General features: G+C 34.6%; 1 protein-coding gene across 5 annotated transcripts in view; it reads left to right on the top strand.

The window, feature by feature from the left end:
- The window catches only part of FSTL5 (follistatin like 5), a 376,421-nt gene that overhangs the window by 274,821 nt on the left and 80,408 nt on the right, over window positions 1-21,192 (top strand). For all 5 annotated transcript variants that reach the window (XM_039700303.1, XM_039700304.1, XM_039700305.1 and 2 more), the window contains one exon: window positions 13,480-13,646. In XM_039700303.1, the coding sequence (XP_039556237.1) occupies window positions 13,480-13,646 (167 nt within the window). The remainder of the gene's footprint in view (window positions 1-13,479; window positions 13,647-21,192) is intronic.

The raw sequence follows: 21,192 nt of genomic DNA, 5'->3' as shown, positions 1-21,192 counted from the left end.
GGTTTCCATTTTTTTATTTAATACAAATTCTAATTCAATTTTCTAAATTTTTTATAGAACTTCTAAAGGGGTTTTTAATTTTTCTGGACCTGTTTCATCTTAGAAAATCTTGCCTTTATTTCATATACATTTTATTATGTAGTTGTTCATAAGTAAGCTTTCTATATGTGTGAGAAGAAAGACATATACCAGAACTTCATCCTTTATATTTGTGCTAATATGTTTGGATTAAATGTGTGGTTATCGTAATGGCTATTATTATTTTCCTCTGACAGCAGTGGTTTAATCTCTGTCAATAAAAATGGTGTACATTTTTCAGACATAAACATAGTAATCAATATTGTTTTCATAGATTTGAACAACTCAAGAGTTTTTTGTTTAGGAGTCATAGTCATTAATATCTAAGATCTACATTTTTTAGTTCTTTTTTCTTACAAGAAGAGGGGGAGTTGGGGGGGTTGGTTTGGTTTTCTTCTCCAATATTACCTTTGTGTAAAAAACATGATGACAAGACTTGATTTTCCTTCTTCATTTGAAAATACTCCCTCCATTCAAAATTAAGTTGTTCTTTAGATTAAAGCAGTGGAATTGTTGAGTTCTCCAGCTGACAGGCCAGCTAATGCCAGTTTATATTCCTTTTCTTCCAGGATAGTTTACTCTCCTGACTCATTATGCTAGTGTCATCACCATAAACTGCCTCTGGCCAGGCAATTTTGTATTGATGAGTGCTAAAACAATATTATCACTATATGCTTGGCTGGTGTTTTCTTCCTTGTGCCATTGACCACTATCAGTTACAGGATACTTTTGTTCTCATCATATGGATTTATTTATCTGATTAGGGTGGCTTTATTATAAAGCTGTGTTAGTGCAATAGATTATGGACTGTGCTTCTAGAGCTATGGATTCTGCTTGATGTTCCAAATTCAGACTGCATTTGGACCTTAGACTGCAAACTTTATTCTATGTGTTATGCGTCTCATTGTGTTTGTTTCCCAGCCTCATGTGTATGTCCCATTCCAACACACCCCCATTCCTTTTGTCATTGGTCTTCAGTCATTCTTTGTGACAAGTGTTATCAAGAAGAAGCTTTTTTCCATATCAAGAATCTATCAGCAGACATTCAGTAGGAATTTTTATATTTTGGAAGATGCTCCTGTGTCTGGAGCCTGATGAGATGGCTCAGCGTCATAAGTCCAGATTCTCAGGGATTGTCAAGGGAAGAGTGATGTGGAGTAGGGGGAAGTGAGACGAAGTTTAATTTTCTAGAACTTTGTGAAAACTTTAAAATAAAGTTTAAATCTACATCTGCAATATGCATTGGCATGTTCTGTGAATGACTGAAAAGATAAACTGTGAAACTGTGCAGTCTTGGATGGGATGGTGGAAAAGCTCATATTTCAGCTAAGGAAGTGTTCCAGAGATGACAGGACTTGACACTGTAGACAGCCGAATGCTGTTCCAGGTCTTGTCAAAAACCTACACAGGAAAATCTGAAAAGAGTGATCTAAGAGGTGGATTCTAGAATCTTTGTTTTGTAAAGGTTTAAAAGTCTTGGTGACACATGGTGACTGGGTCCATAGAAGATGACTTCTACAGGATATACATGGATAATAATTTCAAATATTGTTATGTATTTTATACACCTATGGAAAAGTCTGAATAGTTTCTAGTGTCAATTTGTAGTGGCCAACATTTATATTTGTGATCAGTGTTTTGAAAACAATTTTTTTTTCTTTTCTTGGAACAAACTGAAAAGTAGCAATAGAAGACAATCTGGTTAATATATTTGTACTTAATTGTATATGCTCCTCCTTCCTATTCTCACAACTAGCTATACTCTGATAGTATCTTCTAAAGGGTGTATTACTGCTTAGATTAAGATTAAAATCTGAACAAAATATCTGAGATAAATTGTTGGGTGAAAAATAAAGTTCTCCCTGTCATGATCTCCCTGTTGTCCAGACTAGCATAGTTACCAGAACACTGGGAGAAATGCATTTGGGAACAGACACATCTTTCCCAGAATTCAGGCAGGGAGTGGTAATGGTGCATACCTGCAAACTCTAATGGGTTAGCACACCAAGTTGTGCTGCCAGACCACAAGGTAGGCATAGCTGTGATCCCTCCTCCCCTCCCTCACCCAGTGATGAAGCCAAGTCAGTTCCAGATAAAACCCAGCTGATGCTCGCTGCGGTATGTAGAGTTATTGCATAAATAGTACATCTATTTTATTTATTTAAGAAAGAAATTATTTATTTAAGAAGGGACTAGAAGAACTAACAGGATCAATGGATGTAAATAGTAAGGTAGAAAAACAGGGAAAAAAGGGGAAGTAGGACTGGGGAGGAAAAAAAAGATGAGAATAAGGAGAGATTAAATGAAGGGGTGGGGGGAGGGAAAGAAAACAGCACAGACTATTCTAAATGCATCTGACATTCTGTATAGGTGGAAAAGCAGCAAGAAGAAAAAGCAAAGATTTATTAACAGTTTTTAAATAAAAGTAAATCGGGGAAGTTGTCAAAACACTGATTTTAGATATAACAATCTTGTGAGGTTGTGTACATATACAAATAGGTGTGATTATTGATTTGCAGATAAACACTGAGGTCATTGGCTGTCAACCTTCTTTCTATGAATTGTCATTTTCTTATGTTCTTTCTTTTTTTACCTGAAGAGAGATGCTTTTTTAAGCTATTAGTGAAAAATAATCTTTTTGTCTCTTGAATGGAACAGATGACATGAAATGATAAGTATTTTTTAAACATTTCTGTGGGGAGAAGTATTCTGGTTTTAAGAGTTTTATTCACTGTGATGAATTCCACTTTAGTTGGGCTATTTAGAAGCCTTGCTTAGGCTGCTCACAGCTGCAAGTACATCCCAATTTTGGAAATCTGTAGCTTGATCTGGCCTCATTGCATTTCTTCCTCACTGTTCTGTGAAGTTTTTGTTACCACTCATTACATATTCTGGTACATCAGAGGAACATTCAGTGTTCTTTTCAGCAGAATGATCTCTTTGTACTACTTGTTTGTGTCTACTATCATTCCAAAACTGAAACATAAAATACTAAATTTATAAATTATCCAAAACTCAAATGAATAAATGGAATGGTATGAATAATTTTTTTTGAAACAAACTAAACCATAGTGATATTTAACTGAAGGAACATAAGTAAGAAAATAAGGAAAATAAAGAGCTTTTTCTGAACATTTTTTCCCTTACTAACTAAATATCATTTGAAGGCAGTGGTATCTGTGCAATCACATATATGCCCATAATGCAAGGTCAATGGCAACCCAGCTTGGGGTTTAAAGTTAATGAATACATTTACAGTGACTATAGAAAGTCATCGTATTTTTCTTTACTTTTTTCCACTGATCAGTCACTATAGTAGTCAGCAAATCCAGAAGAAAAATTGTTAAAATATATTTTAAAATACACATTTTTGGTGTAGGTAATTTCTAATGCACAGAAATATGTCCCAGAGGAGTTGGTGAAATGCACAGAAACTGACAGCAAGCACAGAAGTATCAAATTGAATCTTTTCAGAAACTTGGTCATGTGCATAAGTTGGTGTTGATGTGATGTTGTCAGCAAAACTAGAGAGGTGTTTTAGAAATTGTGCATTACATCTGGCAAAAATGAGCAATGCTCCTTCTCAAAAAGAAACAGGATAGATCATGTTAGTAATGAAATGGAAAAATTTATTCAACCTAAGTAACTTCCAAATTTTTTAAATTAGTATCTTTTTTATATGCCTTTCCTCACTCTCTTCTGCATTATTTCCTCTGTTGAACATCTTAAATACCTTTCTCATCACCATTGCAAAGACTCAGCACAGCAATTTTGGAAGATTTGAAGTTCAGCTTTGTGCACCTAAAAATACTAACTTAGAAAATTAAGCACTGAGATGCCCCAAAAAGTACTGAGACTAAATTTAACATCCCATCCATGTTGCATCAATACCTGTTATGCTTTCTGCTCTTATTTTGTTTTTTAAATGACAAGTCCAATTCAGCAATGGTTGTTATTAAAAATACACTAGCATAGCAAGAATTATTTTTCTATTTTAAAATATCTGAATCTCAAACACAGGCAGTATTTTTAGTGACAATGTCGGTGTTGTTGTAGAGAGTCATTCTTCATATTCTGAACAAAGACATAAATTCTCTGTTGAATTTGTAAGGGATATAAGTGTAAAATGTTAAGTGTTGAACACTAAATGAGAAAATTTGTTGCAAGTCCGTGAGGTTTTTTAAGTTCTAATATATCTCGTTTGAAGCACACATGCTAATACTGCTCTATGATGCACTAGAGTTTTGTTTCTGCTTTCTTTTTTCTCAGGTCATTTTTAGCATATATTCTCCTCTTTTCTTAAAAAAAAAAGGCATTTTTTCATAGATTTTTAAAAAGTAACTATTGCTGCAAGAACAACTGTGTTTAAGAAGATGTATTAGAAAGCATTGAAATCTATGGATGCACAGTCATTATTCATGTGTTTCCACAGAAATGGTCATCACTGTGGATGTGATATCACATATCAGGACAGGTATGGTTGGAATTTGTAGTTTGGCAGATTTTCTTAAACAGTAATGTATCATTTTATTTGAGAGAATTTATCATATTTTCTGGATTGTTGTGGCTTCTGTTATTTTGGAAATATTGTTATGTACAAGTGTTTTAACTATATCTTGCTAATCTTAAGTGCAGCCTTTAAAATGGGATCTAAGTCTGAAAATGGGAATAGGTTAGCCGAAAATTATTACTTCATTTACTCAGAGATTCTTTTCTAAACATAATTTATAATTAAGTTTTGCAGCAACTTTATAGGGTAGAAATATATTGTTGTCTAACTTGGAATATTGAATCTATAAAAGTTGCAAGTTTATATACGCATAAACCTAGGATACCATGTCTGACTACTTCCACATCAGCAATTCCAGTAACACGCATCAAATCGAATTTTAACCCGTCACAATAACTTTGAAATTTCCCTTAGGATTCACTGAATGATGCATGAAATCAGTTACAGATCATACGGAGAGGATATGTTCAGGTTGGGCAGGCAGTTTCAGTCCGCTGAGATGATAGTAGAGACAGGAGGGAGAGAGACTTATTATTTGCCACTTCGTTTACTGTCTCTTAAGGAGACTTAAATGCATAAAAGCTGGAGTTCCATTCTTCTTCATGAGAAGGAAGAACTGGTCTGTCAATCAGGATATGCAAAGTTTGGATTGTTTTGCTTATGCCTAATAAATGGCCTGTGAGAAATAGGCTGTTGATGTTATGGGAATAGATTGCTGATTTCCCTTGTAATGGAAGATATTGAAACTGTACAGATCAGGAGTTGACTTTCTTGGCCTGGTTTTTCCCTTAGGCTTCCAAAGATCTCATAACAATTGAATTCAACTTCACAGGGTTCTCAAAACAACATGGTCTGTAGGGGAGACCCTTTATCCGCACTGTTGTAAATATCCTTAACAAATGCAGTAGTGATACTTTTCAAAACATGCTCAGTGTTCCTGTAATATGGATACAAGAATATTAGGCAAGAGGTAATACATATGGATTTTTGAGGAGGAGTTTGAGTCCATGGACATAAATTAAATTACTTAAAGTAAGAATTAAATTTAAAACACACATATAATGAGCTTGGAAATTTTGTTTTAGCTTAATCAGTTTATGAATTTGAAATTAACAAAAGATGATAATTACTGATTTTAATAATGATTGCCATTATTATTTTTTAAAAGTTAAAATGCATAATGTGTGAGCAAAGATATTCAGAAGAAATACGATTAAAATAAATTAAAAATATCAGAGGGATAAAATCACTTTCAAGAGGTAATACACACTGATTATTAATTCAACTGCATTGGAGTTGATTTACTTTTTTCATAAAAAATGTTAAATTAGCTTAAATTATGTTCACTTAATTTGCTAAATGAACTAATAGTTAAAGCTTTCTTTCCATAAAGAAAACTTAGAAATCCCATTTCCTGGGTGATTTTCATGTAGAATTAAGAAATATGCCTTAACAATATAAAAACAACTGTGTTGGTTCCATGTCCAACCAGTTCAATGCTTTCTTTCAACCATGAACTTCAGTTGATGTTTAGAGAAGTGTAAAAATATCATTATAATTTCTCACAAGTGTTTGTGTGATGGGCACATGTTGTCTTCTGAAATCAATAATAACGTTTGGAAAATATTTTTTTTCACATATATAATTTAAAACTACTGTCCTTCACTTTGAACCTGGCCTCTCAGTTATTTTGATGACTTTCCAGTGTGAAAAGAAACAATAAGCCATTGTGCTGTCATGGAAATTCTTTCCCAGCATTTCCATGACATTCATGATTTTGCTCATTCTATCAAAGCTCTCTGCATAATTCGGTTTTTTTAAATAAAAATTCAAGCCTTTCTGATTGTTAAATATTTATTTAAACTGCTTCATGCCTTGATCACTCTTACCTTTCCTCTGAGCTCTTTCCTACCATGCAGAGGACACAGAGCTGCATATGGTATTCATCTATACAAATGATGCAGCAAGATTATTTTGGGTTTTGTTTGCTTTTAGTTGCTTTGCAAAGAATTCCTAATCATTGATTTGAATTTTTCTCTGCTGGAGGGGACAGAGTTGATAAAACTGCTTGTCATCACTTCACTGTTTCTTTCTTGACAAATGAACTTGCAGCCCATTAATCCAAAAGTCTTTCAGCTACTTCTTGGAGTCACAGTCTACAGTCATTCTTCTTCAAAGAACCATTAAATAACAGACTTCAGTGTTAAGCACTAAGTACACACATCTATAAACATCTCATAAATATAATAATCTATAATTCATTTAGCAATTTTATTTATTCCATTCTATTTTTAAGAATTTTATTTAAAATATTTGCTTCTCTAGTCATTTTTGGTCCTAAAAAATAGAAGATGAAAGCTGTTTCAGTAATAAAAGAATCTGATGCTAAATTCACTGAAACAAGAAGTCAGCTGACATATTCTACTTTATGCTTTTAAAGCAGGAAGTACTCAATGTTTCTAGATATTTGAATAAAATATACTGTCTTCTTGTGAGAGGAAACAGAAACCTTGTGGTTCACATTTGTCTTTCAGAGAAGCTTTAAGTTGTCCCATAAAGGAAATGTTTCCTAGGATGCCATACCAATCCCTGTATATTCATTTCATTGGCTAGTACTATAAATAAATGCAGAAATTATTGTGTTGCCTTTCCTGTTCTCTGATATTTTTTTCATGGAATTGGTTTCTACAGGACTTACTAAAAATAGGAGCTATTACAATATTATATTTTCAACAAAAAATGTTTTTCAAGTCTTTTGTCAGTGATGACAAAAGACAAATAATTGATAATTATACCACTAAGAGCTTTCAGCTTTTTTAACAACAATTGCCTGAATTTCAATCCAAGCTCTGCAGCTAAAACATTAAGGCATCATGAAAAAGTTATTTATGCTGTTTGTTTGTTTGTTTGTTTTTAGGGGTTTTGTTGTTTTGTTTTTAGGGGGTTTTTTCCATGTTTGTGTGTATGCTTTTAAAAGGCTTTTGGGAACAGAAAGACTTACTAGCTGGCATAAGATCTTAGAGAACAGGCACTCATGAACCATGTTCTGTTACTTTTCATACTGAAACATTCTACTAAATATGTGAATAATATGTTTACAACAAGTTCAAAGCAGAATATACAGTGGATAATGACAAAATTAGTCATGCTAATGGTGATGTGTGCTGATTTTAAAATTGCTGTAAAAGAACAGCAAAATGACACTGATGAAAAAGCTTTTGTTACATCATTTTAAGGAAAGTGGGATCAATGCCAGAAGAGTAAAAGGCACATTACCTAGTTGAATTTCACCTAATTCAAGCTACTAAGCAATGTTATACGTTAAGAACAGAGCTTACTGTAGTTCATAGACAAAAGGCTTTTTGCTTGCTTTTAAAAGTTGTTTTATTTTAAATTATGTTTGAAATACGCAAACAAAATAAATACAGTCTTGATGTGGTCTTAATTTTAAATAGTGGGTACCATTTGGCATAATGTTCATTAGTTTAGACTTGGAAGAGTTTTGTGGCTGCTTTGAATAAATATGCAGAACTTCTGGAAGCAAATGAGAAGGTTCAAATTGCACATTTGTTAATGGTATTAAATTAAACAAGGCAGCCTACAGTTGAGTAAGAACTTCCTTCCTTCTTTTAACAACATAATAAATTATAAAGTGATACGGAGACTACAAATGTAACATCTTCTCATACTTTTTAGCTTTTAAAACCTATTTTTCAGAGTCATATTGTGCTTTTTCTTCACTCATCCTAAGGGACAGTAAGGAACTATTTAGCCTCAATAAATGTCACATACTTCAGTGTTTCTCTTCATAGTAGCCTGACTTGGTATTCTAAGACCACGAAAGGCTTTTATGGTGGTATACAGTTCCCTCCAGGCTGTTTGGGCCACCAAAGGAGTTGGAGATTGGATTTTTTCATGTATAGGGAATGAACTGAAATAGCCCTGTTTTTACTGTTTATTCTTTAACTTCTTCAGAAAACTCAAATCCAAGTATAACAACTCTTTCCCTAAAAGTACTAAATTTAGACCATCAGACTGTTCCATGTTATACACATCGACCCAATGTACTTAGGATTAAGAAAGGAGAATTGTCCATCAAAGCACTGTACAGCTGTCACTATATTTTTTTTTCCTAACAGATCCCTACTGCCCCACTCTGTTTTAAGTGCAATGATATAATTTTATCAGTTGACTTACAAGAATATTGATAAAACTTAAGTCATACTAAGAATGATAACCCAAGATGTATGTCTCTTGAAAACAACAATGCTTAGAATAAGGCTCCATTATTTGTTTATCTGTATTGCTGTTGGAATATTTTTGCAACATGTCAACTTTGAAAACTTCTTTTTCCCACCTTTCTCAGTTTAATGATTACATTTTAGTCAAACTGAGAAAATTGAAGCACTAACATTCTAATCTAACTAATCATCATTTGCAGTATTTCTTGATTCAGTTGAAGTAATGTCATTTTGCATTTGATTTCAGTAAGTTCTGAGGTTATTTTTGAAAGATATCACAAATATATTTATATTAGAAAGTACTTAGAAAATTATAATAGACAAACTATTTATAATTTTATCTAATTTTAACCAACGAACAGACAAAGGTAGGTTTATAGCATAGATTCTAGATAAAGAGAAGCAATGAGGAAAAAAAGTGCTTTCATAATTTTCAGTAAAGCACTTGGGATGTTTGCTTATTAGATTCTGTTTAGTCAGATAAAATCATGGGAGTTAGTAGTGGTAAAATGAATAAGGACCTGGATGAAGGGGAAATTATATGGGTTCAATGAAACAGGAAAATACCAGTTTGAGAAGGAGTTGTTATTGAAGCTTTCCAAAGACCACCTGGGAAGCAAACTTTTTTAAAGATTGGAATTGGATAACCTTAAACCCTGACAGAGTAAACATGATATGAAAATTAATGTTACAAAGTACAAGTTCTTATACTTGGTTAAAAGTAAGAAATTATACTTGAAGATGAGAATTAATCTACTGGAAAGAGCAGAGTGGAAGTTGTGTGGAGCTGTCATTTACAGGGCAACTGTGAGGGACCAGATGAGATCTCTGTGAAAATGGCAATTGCATTGTACAGATGTATTGACCGAAGTCTTTCAGGAAAAGATATGGTTTTGTTGTAGATTGCACTTCATTAATCCTAAATATTGTGTAAAGTTTTCTTTCATGCGTATTAACGGATAAATTCAAGCTGGATCAAATACGGTGATAACTTGAGTAACAAAAAGAAGGTGGGAGGAGCCAGAAGGACTTGCCTCAGGACGATAAAGCAGGATGAAGGGTAGGGGAGTTCCCTGAATGGCTTCAGCAGCCAGGGAACTTATTGAACCCTTTCAATCATCTCTCAACCAGTGCAGGAATGTCTCATATTTAAATTATTAGTTTTGATTTGGTTTACTTGTTTGGGTTGGTTGGTTAGTTAGTTGGTTTTTGTTTTCCTTTGTTGTTTAAAATCTTTGATTTAAACAAACTTTGAACCTACCTTTTCAGTAAGTTTTCCTTTTCCCTGGTCAGTGTTAACGTTCTAAAATGTCTTCCCAATAGTTAATATTTACTCTGCTTTCACTTCTTTTGTCTTATTTTATAATAGCTTTATTTTATTTCCAACCAGACATTTTTATACAGTTGTCTGTTGTTTTTGTCTTCTAACTATACTTCTAATTTTTATATAAATGTTTGGGTTGTTTTTGATTTGGGTTTTTTGTTTGAATTTCTCCCCTTTATCTGAAAGAATGTATCCAGTAACTTTTATAATTAAGAACCAGGGATGCGTGTCAGATTGATATTGCATCTGAAGGAGTTACAAACAAACTCATTAATATGGTACACCATAGCAGACGATCCATGTTGCTAAAAATAGCAAGCTATAAAACATAGTCTCTGCTGGCTACTTATAATATTACTTCTTTGTAACCAACAATATCCACATTTACTTTTTTGTGTGGTGATGGTGTCAGTAAACAGAAATAATTTTGCTTCCAATTTTTCTAAACCTTTGCTCTGCTTTTTCATTTAATGTTAAATAAACAAAATGTGTGTGACTAAACTTCAAACAGTTATTATTGATCTACAAAGGCAACATGGAGGGAAAGCTAGAAGTCATCCCAGTCAGAAATATCTCTTAATGACACAACTTCAGTACATGTCTGAAAAGTATTTGCTCTCAGAACCATATTTATTTCTTTCAAGGAGAAAGAAAAAGATGGTAAATGCATAATTTAATTCCTGGGCCAATGTTTTTTATTTCCAAAGGAATGCCATAGCACCTGAACACCGAGACAAGTGCTGTCCTGTGCCCCTGACAGCTTTTTGCACACACCATACCCCTTCTGCCCAGAGGTGTTTGCCTCTTTCACTGTGGTTGCAGACAGGAATTTTCAGGGAGTTACCTGCCAAAGATTCTGCAGCAAGTGCTGCCCGCTAAGCTTGGGGCTTTTTGGGTTGGGCAGTAACTTTCCCCCCCTCCCCACCAATAAGGAGAAAATGTGTGAAATAATTTTTTTCTCAAGAAAATAAGAAAAGATATTTTTGAAATTATAATGTAAATTATAATGTAAATTATATGCCCATTTCCTATTAAATAATAATATGAATATCCACAATTGTATCGTTTTATTAAGATTTTTACATAAATCTTAACTATTTTACAGGAAAGCAGTGATTCTAGCGAATTTATTAAAGTAGGGGTTTTTTCATAACTTTTAAAAAATAGATAACATCAGTGCATTGTATAGTTCCAGGTACTACAGCTGTTTCTTCATTTTTTTAAATTCTGTATTTGGCCCTTTTGTGACAATAGTCATGAGATAAAAATTGCAAATGGCATATCAATATATTATATTGAAGACTGAGTATTTTTTTACAAAATTTTTTGGGAGTTTTCTCTGGCAAAATTACCATTGTCATCGTATGTTATTACTAATTTTTTGCTGTTATTATCATTATTATCTTAATTATTATTTATGATAAGGCTGTCATTATTGTTAAAACCTAGACAGTTTAAAAAAATCCATTTGAACTCTTGGTGTCAGTAAAATGATAGCCTCTCAGTTTTGATTTCAGAATATCACCTTTGCTCATGTAGGAAATGTTAAGCTTTATATTTGACAGATGCTCTCTTTTCTAGTGTCATCCTCTAAAAATTATAAACATCTGTAACAATGACTGGCCTCATTTATGTAGGAATCCATAGTAACACTGGAAAGTTGAAGAACTTGATTGAAAAAAAGACTTTAAAATCTTGTAGAATGTAAATTGCCTATGTCAGTTCATCATGTGAAGGTTAGCAGTTTTCATAGATGGCCCTATAACACCAGCTGATTTCATGATCCCTCTGTCATGCCTTTCCTAGATTGAATAGTGAGTTTGAAATATACGGATAATATAATTTGTAAATGAAATATCAGAATACTTACTTCACTTTTGAGATCTTTTCATAGTGAGCTGAGTAAAGAAGCAAAATATGTTTACTACTATTTGGCTACCAGAAGTTGTGAATCATTCAGTAGCCATGCAGCTATGTCTCACTTTCTGAACGTGTCACTGAAGAGCCATCTCTTATAGCACGGAACATTAAGTGCTTCTGAGTATATTTTAAAAAGTACAGTAAACAACAGAAGAATCAATTTAATTTAATTGGTATGTTTCATTTTCCTTAGTGTAAGGATTGTGTCAGGTAATGCATCTAGCTAAAAAAGGTCAGTCTCATTTGGGCATGTCTGGTGGGCACCATCACTCATATTTTGAGTCATAGAGTGCATTCCTTCCAAAAGAGGAAAGAATCAGAAGCTTCTCTTTGAAACTAACTGTAAAATTATTTGTTTTAATCACATTTTTAAAGAATTTAATTGCTGTACAGCTAAGCTTATTTTCATGCTTTTCTAATGCTTGCTCCTGTGGGGGGATTGGAAGGAGGGCGAAGAGAAGTGTTAATTTCAAAGTATTGCTTGCATGAGGCTCAAATAAAGCTAAGAAGATCTTAGCTTCCTTCCTTCTTACCTATATTGAAAGAGAAATGTCTCTTATATGAAAGTATTTTCATAATTAAAAGAGAAAATACACATGATGCCTTTTGTAGTTTATTTGAAGAATGAAAGATTAAAAACCAGATTTTTCATGCTTTAGCAGCTGAGTGCAAAAATTTTTATTTGGGTGGTCTTCAGTTCCTGTGTAGTTCTTTTGTCTAATATGACAAAATCCTTACAAATATAGAGTTTTATTAGGTTATGTTTAGTCAGGTTCACACAGGTAAAAAGCTCTCATCTGATCAACCTGTAACTTAAGGCAATTATACAAGAGGGAAGAGTATGCAGTGTTTCATCAGTTTGATGTGCATCACTCCTTTTCTATGCAAGTGTTCAAATGAGTTCTGGGACATAGAAGTGAAATGACCTTCTGTTAAAATTGGAGCTACTTAGTAAATAGATGAACAAAGAAAGTTTCAGGGTCTGGACTCGTATCACATATGTCTAAATTTTTAAAAGATTTTTTTAAACATGGACTAATGAGGAATAGCTAGTTAGCCTGAAAATACAGAATAAATGTTCTGACTAGTGCACTGTGCCTGCCCTAACTGTCAGATAACTTCCATTGTCTGACTTTGGATATGCAGTCATGTGTATTACAGTCCTACCTCTGGAATTCACTTTCATGTTAAATGCTGCTTCTTACAGGCTGATACTTGTCAGTCAATTTAATTGAAATGTCATGCTGACCTTTATATGAGATACACTTAACTTACTGGAGTTTTTGGAAGCTCTTTTTACTTGTTCCAGTCAAAGTTCTTAAATTACGAGTATACAAAAAGTTCATGCTAATTAAGCTCATGAAACTGCCTGCTCATTGATCTTACAAACAATACATTTTTTGCAGATGTAGTTCAGCTGAATCTGCCTGAAGATCAGAAAATAAGCACCACTGCAGCAACAGTGGGACAGAGTGCTGTCCTAAGTTGTGCCATCCAGGGAACCCTGAGACCTCCCATCATCTGGAAGAGGAACAATGTCATTCTGAACAGATTAGATTTGGAAGATATCAGTGTAAGTAACAGAAAGTTCTATTTCACAGCTTTTTATTAAAACCTCTCATAAATAATAGAAAAGTGGTGCATAACAGGCTGCATACTCCTGATGTTTCAAAGAAAAGAAATGGAAATTACATGCAACAAACTCTGCCTTTTTTTATTTGCTGTATATTTGAACCCCTGTTAAATATAGAGAAAATATGTTTCATAGACCAATCATTTAAAACATAAATATAGCAATAAAAGAACATGAGGGCTAAATTGCAGCCCAAAATATAGTCAGCATTATACATTCAGGATTGTAGAGTCTTCACATATTTAGAAGAAAAGAGAAATCTGTGACATGAACATTTTTGTGTACCAACAGCTCACAATAATAGTTTTCTTTTATAATAGTTCAATAGAAATCTGTTTTTTCCCCAAAGAAGTATTTAATAATAAAATTAGTTGTTTTGCCCATTCCTCCAACTATTCAGCAGTGTATATGGTACCTCTCAAAGAATGAAAACCAGAATATTAGTATAATTTGTAAATCTTTTTTTTTTTAAGAAGGCAGGTGTTTGCCACCTAACATTGCCATGACCTAAAAATACAGAGGAAAATAGAAAACGAGTATTAGAATTACATCTTCTTGCAAGACTAAAAATAGGCTTTCATCTGTGTTTTGTATGCATCTGGGTATGCTTTCTTGGTTTGGCCCATTTTGTATTAGCAAAGTTCAAAATGTGGACAAATTGCTACTTTGGGAGTTGTGCCGTCTGTCTAGCCCAAGTGAGTCTGAAATCACCTGAACTTTTGTGTGTGTGGAATACTGCTACAATCAAATATCTAGTTTGTCCCTTTTTTGTTTCTTTTTAAATTAATGTTTTATTTTTATGGTGGAAATTGTTTCCACACATCATCTGTCTTTTATGTCTGGTTTTGTTGCTTCTGATGGTAAATGGCGCTTCCTCACAGTGGTGCTTAGTAAAATAAAGGACAATTTCAAAGCTCAAAAGCTCATCTTGCTTGAGTGATGGTTTTAAGTCCCTTGAGAGGCTTAGGATAAACCCAACATAATCCAAAAAGTTTTCTGTTAAATAATAATTGCTTTTGTTAGTTTGATATTAATCACATGACTTACATTGAAAAGTGTCTTGCCCAAGTCCACAAGATCCTGTCTGCAATATTTGTTATGTTCAAAACCGTTATTTGGAGTTCTTACTAATCAATTCTAAGTGTAATAGCTGGCATGAGCTGTTGACAGAAAAAGGAAGATGCATCTGTACACACAGAAATAAAAGGGAAATGAATGGAAATGATGAAGCTAATAGCTCAGCTTAAGACTGAAAGGTTCAGTTGGCTTTTTTGCAGACATGAAAAGATCAAGTGATTTCTGAACTGGATACATACATTTTTGAGTATGTAAGAAAGCGAAACAAAAACCAAAACACAAGAAAACCCCAAAAACAAACCAAAACCAGAGGAAGTTTTTGTGCTGGGTGCAGGTGCCCAGGAATTGGCAGCAGGAGCCACAGGCATGGTCTTTCAGGGAAAAGGACAGGGGATGTCATGTGCTGTATGCAGCCCTTCCCAAGGGACCATCAGCAGGACAGCGGCTCAGACACACCCATGGCACCTCTGAAAGAACATTCAAAAAAGGGAATAAAAGAACGGGGGAAGAGAGAGAGATTAGAGAACAAAAAAGTGCAATAAACAGCAGAAGTAAGTCTAAAGCTGGAAGAGCAGAAGGTACTCCTTGGTGAAGCAGATATCCAAAACATCTACATTGGAGCAGATTTATCTTGACGTACTTGACCAATTGTTTGACCAGTCTGGTGACTTTTTCTGATCCAGTGGTGGTAATGTTTGACAGGCAGGACCTGCAGATACCACCTATCTGGACTTGGGCAATACACTTCCATGCAACAGCCGGATGGGTGGAAGGGTGGATGGGTGGGTGGATGGAGCTAGAGGTTGTGATCAACAGCTCTGTGTCTAAGTGGAGGCCAGTGGCAAGAGGTGTCCCTCAGGGGTCCGTCTTTAGCCAAGTGCTCTTCAACATCTCTGTCAGTGACACAGGCAGTGGGATGAAGGGCACCCTCAGCAAGTTTGCAGGTGACATGAAACTGAGTGGTGCAGTTGACACATCTGAAAGCTGGGATGCCACCCAGGGGGACCTGGGCAAATCTGAGAAGTGGATAAGCAAAAATTAAGTTATATTTTAATCCCTTAACAGTTTAGTTACTATTCAAATACAGAAAGAGGTCAGATTCAGTAGCCTCAGAGTGAGGCACTAAAATTAATAGAGCTCAAATATATATATGTGGGATATTAATCTCTCTTTCCACATAAAGTAAAATAGGGAGCAAGAAAGAATTAATGGATTCTGGATTAAAAGAAGAAGCAACAAAAGCATGGAGATAAAGACATTGAGTTGGATTCATCCCCAGACCTTCTTTTCTTATTTTAATTTCACTGTTTTCACAGATTTGATCTTTCTCTTTATTTCTAGATTCTATACTCCTTGTATAATATAAGATGTCCCCAGAAGCAGTGTACTCTAAATTTTACTATAGCTATTTTATAAACTATAATGATGTTTGCCTAACTCTGGGAATTCTTAATTTACTCAGTTATACAAGAACCACATCTGAGCATCTCAAGATTAATAATATTGTGTAAAGAGCAGTACATTTTCTGAAAATCACAAGGCAAACACAGGCCTGGGAAGATATATAGTTAGGGTTTTGGGGTTTTTTTCAGTAAGATGGATCAAAGATCAACATAAGTGGAAGTCAGCGCATATGTAGGAAACCAGACTAAGCAGTAGCGACAATGTGATTTTGTAAATCACAGAAAGTGCTCTTAGAATTAAGCTTTTGCACTATCCAGTTGTTCTCAGCATGAATTAAGCTATTTGCTTTGAGGAGGGACAAACTCAGAACAATATAATGTCCTAGTATTTTGTCAAATGGAAAAATGCAAGAAGGTGGAAAGGAATCCAGGTTTAAACTGAAGTTGATAGTTCAATTTATATATATTTTTAAAATACTTCTCTACTGAAAGTGTACAAGATATATCTCTAAACCTGTCAACTGTGGAGTGGCTGAAAATGAGTCTTGATGATGTCTAATGTCTTGTATATTCTAAGACATGTTAAAGAAATATTAAGAAATACTGTTTGACTTTCAAAGGATGATAATAGAAATTTGTATTTAAATAGTGTATTTTAAAATGTTCTATGAAGTGTGTGCTAATATCATTACTGATAATATCCAGTTGATAATTTTAAAAGTCCTTAGTACTCCTCAACTCTTCTTATGGTACTTATAACTACTTTTTGTAGAAATACTGCATCTTCCGACTAATCCTTCTCTTACTGAAACTGATGGGAGGCAGGGATAATTAGCACCCATCTGAGTGAAATTATGAAAAATTATATGCCTCTGCGAATTTTACGTAAATTGTAATATAATTGTGCTGTGACTCACTGCTGAAGTGATATCACAGGGCATTTTGATGATATTTCAGTACACATATAGAAAGGCTTTTTTTTCCATGCTGTTATCTTGCATCTTAAATTTAATATTCCCCTTTCCACTTTCCTCTTGTTTTTATCTAACCTACTATTCATTAGACATAATAATTCCCATGTATGAAAAATAGCATATGTATTTCCCAAACTCAATACATATTACTTTTTTAGTGTTAATTCATTCAGTTTTTTAAGTCTTTGTAACTTATTTTACTTTATTGTTTTTCTGATGCTTTATTTCAGCTTTGCCTTCAGGTTTTTTCCTATACAAGTGAGCAATCATACTTTTCTTATAACATCTTGACCCTTTTTCTTGCGTTTATTGAAGATCTACTGGGATGGTTTATCCACATGCAAAGTTTAACAGTAACTTTTCAAAACAGGGTAGTTCAACTTTTAATTTTTGTTAAAGGCTCATAATATCCCTCTTTAGGCTGCCTTAATGGAAAGCATCTAATATTTTTTTTTGAGGTTTTTGAAGTTACGTATAGATTATCTTTTTCTCAAAACTTTTGATTTGTTTATCTTGTTAATTTGCACATTAAAGTTGGTACCAGTTGGCATTTTCTTCTTGACATCTTTGCCCTTCACCCACAAAGAAAACCCAAAAGACTGTAATGGAGAATACTAAGAAAAACAAACATTCTCTAAAGAACACAATAGTTTCCATTCTGTAGAGTACTAATTAGAAACTGATGACAGAAAGGTTTTCAGATTCTCCAAAACATTAAGCACCTTTTTTAGAAAGGACTCCAGACATCTGACCTCTTCTTTTTCTTCCAGCTTCTCATTCTGTGTTCCTGCTTTTATTATTCTTAAGAAAAATCTCAGGAAAACCTCATGCATTATTCCTTTCCACATTGTTTTCTCCCATGGGATAGTATGGACCTACACACAAGCTTCTCTTTATGCATTGTTGAATTGTTCTTAATACAGCACAGTTATGACTTTAATACAATGTTAGAAATATGAATGCTCTGTCTGGGAAAAATATGTGTGTGTTTGCATGGGTGTTTGTACTTCTGGCAAAATCCCAGGTGAAACATAAATGTCAGAGAAATATTCTTCAATTTTATTCTCCAAATTGCCTAAACTCTTAAAAATAAAATAAAAAAATTAAGAAGTTAGGACATAAACTGAAGGACTTGAATTTAAAAAGAGTGAAAATTTATCGTCTAAACTGAATAGTGTCCTGGATCTGGTAGACATGCTAAATTTTTGCAGTAGCCAGGAGGGACCATGTCTAAGACCCAGACAGTATTCTACCACCTCTCACATAATATTTTTGGGAATGGGGGAAGGGCTCCCTTCTACATGGAGTAGAATGGCAGAGGGAGCAGTCAGGTGTTTTCTGTGGAGGCAGGTGAGCAATCAGGTATGAATCGTTCACTTCTTTTCTTCTAGCATAATCTGTCATTAATATTGTTGCTGTTACTGTTTGTAGTCCTATTTAATTGCTATTTCCAGTAGATTGTCCTCACCTCAACCCATGATTTTTCCCTCTGGTTCCTCCAGTTGTCCTCTCCAGCCGGCCACATGTGAACTGCACATGGTTTGGCAAGTTTCAGTAGGAACATTATAAGGAATACCATTCCTAAACCTTGACAAAAAGATGTTTAATGTTCACGTACATGTCTTTATTCTCAAATATCCTAAAAGAGGAATGCCTGCTTGCAGTCAATGCACTGAATTTCTGATTTGCTGCAGCAAGCTTTGCATGCTCTTGTTTTTTTCCTGAGGAGGTTTTCCTCCTCCCTGGTGTGTCCATGGGCCGTCTTATTGCTTGTGTGAGGGAAATTGCAGTGGTCCTATGACAGGAAGGGAGCCCCAGAACCTACTTCCCTTCATAGGGGATGCTCCTAATCTCATCCTTTTGGAAGACAGTAGCTCATATTCCAACAATGAGCAAATACAGTGCCATAGGCAAAACCTGGCAGTCTTGTTCAGTACAAAATCTGGATCCTGATCAGTTTATTTTGAGCTTTAATTACTAAATGGCAATGCAGCAATTTCAGTGTGTGATCTTCTATGTGGATTTGTGTGTGTTACTATATATATATATATATATGAATTTATATATGTATAACTTTGTTGTATTTGAGGTTCATTTTAAAAGCCTAGTTGCAGGTTTTCCTTGTACATTACGTTTATGACACCTCTTAAACACACTACATCTCTCAGATATTTTCTACTGATTTTTCTGATGAGGTGGTTGGATGTGATTAACAGTGACTCATCAAAGTCAGCATGGTTCTATTTTTATCTGTATTGAATTGCCCTTTATCTGTTACACAGTTTTGCTTTTAAGTAGGATGCGTTATTACATTTTCTTTTGTATTTCATGAATTTAATACCAGTTTTGTTTTTTTCTTTTCTACTCTACTTGTTATGATCCTATTGTTGAGAAATGCCTCTGCCTGAATTAAGGTGCAAATGAGACCACGTGCCAAAATCAGTAGTATGGATTTTATTTAACAGTAAATATGAGGTACAGAGATAGAAAGTAATAGGAGAGAGCGGGGAGGGAGGGGGTGGGGTGGGGGTGGGGAATGAAGGAGAAAGAGATCAAGAGGAGAATAATCACCACACTGTGGATCTAGATGCATTCCACTGGTCCTCCTTCACCCTGGTTTTCTTGGTAGTGGGGATCCCAGAGTCTTCTGGAGTGCCACTTCACTTTTATACAGTCCACTTTGTGGGTGTCCATTGGTGTTCACAGATGTTCCCATAACTGAGGGTGGCATGGGTATAAGCAGCTGTTTCCTCTCCCACAGTTTGCCATAGTGGGAATTTTTGTCCAGATGCATTAACCAGGGTGTGTTAACCAAACTTGAGCTCCTCTGGGCCTGGAATAAGCGCTTCCTGCTGCAAATTCCCATCTTCTGTGTTTATGTCAAGCTCCCGCTGCTGTGGCCTTGACAATATTTTGAGGCAGTTGTGGTCTTTAAGCAGTCTTTTTAAGTCTCTTACATCTCCCTGTGCCTCAAACAGTGTGTTCCTGGGACCTTTTTTCATTTCATAGGTTGTCCATGGGGGTGATGTGTTTGTATAAAATTCAGAGAAAATATAGAAAGAGCAGAAAAATTACAAAAGCAATTATACAGTGTACAATACTATCCCAACAATTACAAATGTAACTGCAGCTGCAATCATCAACCCAATTTTCATTATAGCCATTGCCCCCACCCCACGAGTCACAAGGATTAGCTTATGGACATCAGCCAGGAAGATAGCTTTGGGTTTGTAATGATCAGAAAAGCTCTGACATTTGACTAGTGATTTCTTCCTTTTTGGTGTGGGCTTCTTGAATTGATGATGCTTCATTGTGAATGGTAGTGCAACACTCAGTTTCTGTAAGATTTAACATTCCAGATATACCTTGTTCCTTTAATAACATCATATCTAATGCCAACTGATGTTGTAAAGCCATTTTTGACACTTTTTGATCTTGCAAGTTCAGCTCTAGGAGCGGAAACTTGCCTCAATTACTTGAGGGCATGTACCTGCCATGTAATATTTCCCAAGTCCCATTGGTGTTGTGTGATAACTATAGAAGTCACAAAGCTATATTTTTTTCCCAGTGTATAATAATCACATCTATTACTGATCAATTCCCATCTTTTTTCAGGAGAACTTGTTTTCTGCTGTGTCTTTCCTGATAATGAATAATGTAAAATGGAATTTGGTTGGGAGTTCTATCCTGTACATTAGACCAGCGTGCTTAGTTAGGAACATCTCAAAGCTAATGCAGGTGGTGCAGGATAGCTGCACATCCAGGTGACTATCAAGTACATTTGGGGCTTGAATTTAGGAGTAGCTCCTGCTCCTTTTTTTTTTCAGGCACCAGAACTTTTATCATACTTTTTTTTTTGCTCTTGCCCATCTTCCCTGTATTTGAAAATTAGTGGAAAGCTGTTTTATATTTTGTGTTACAAGATTACTTCTAAAAGAATTTAAGTATCTTTTCTTCACTCCCATAATATCTTTCTTCCTTAAGCTTTTGTTTCAGTTCAAATTCATTCTTTTTGCTGTTCTTTTCTGTATA

Source organism: Passer montanus, unplaced genomic scaffold (assembly GCF_014805655.1).
Source record: "Passer montanus isolate IOZ18808 unplaced genomic scaffold, ASM1480565v1 scaffold14, whole genome shotgun sequence".
NCBI lineage: Eukaryota > Metazoa > Chordata > Aves > Passeriformes > Passeridae > Passer > Passer montanus.
The sequence above is the reverse complement of the archived record's forward strand: the minus strand, read 5'-3'. Positions and strand labels throughout refer to the sequence as shown.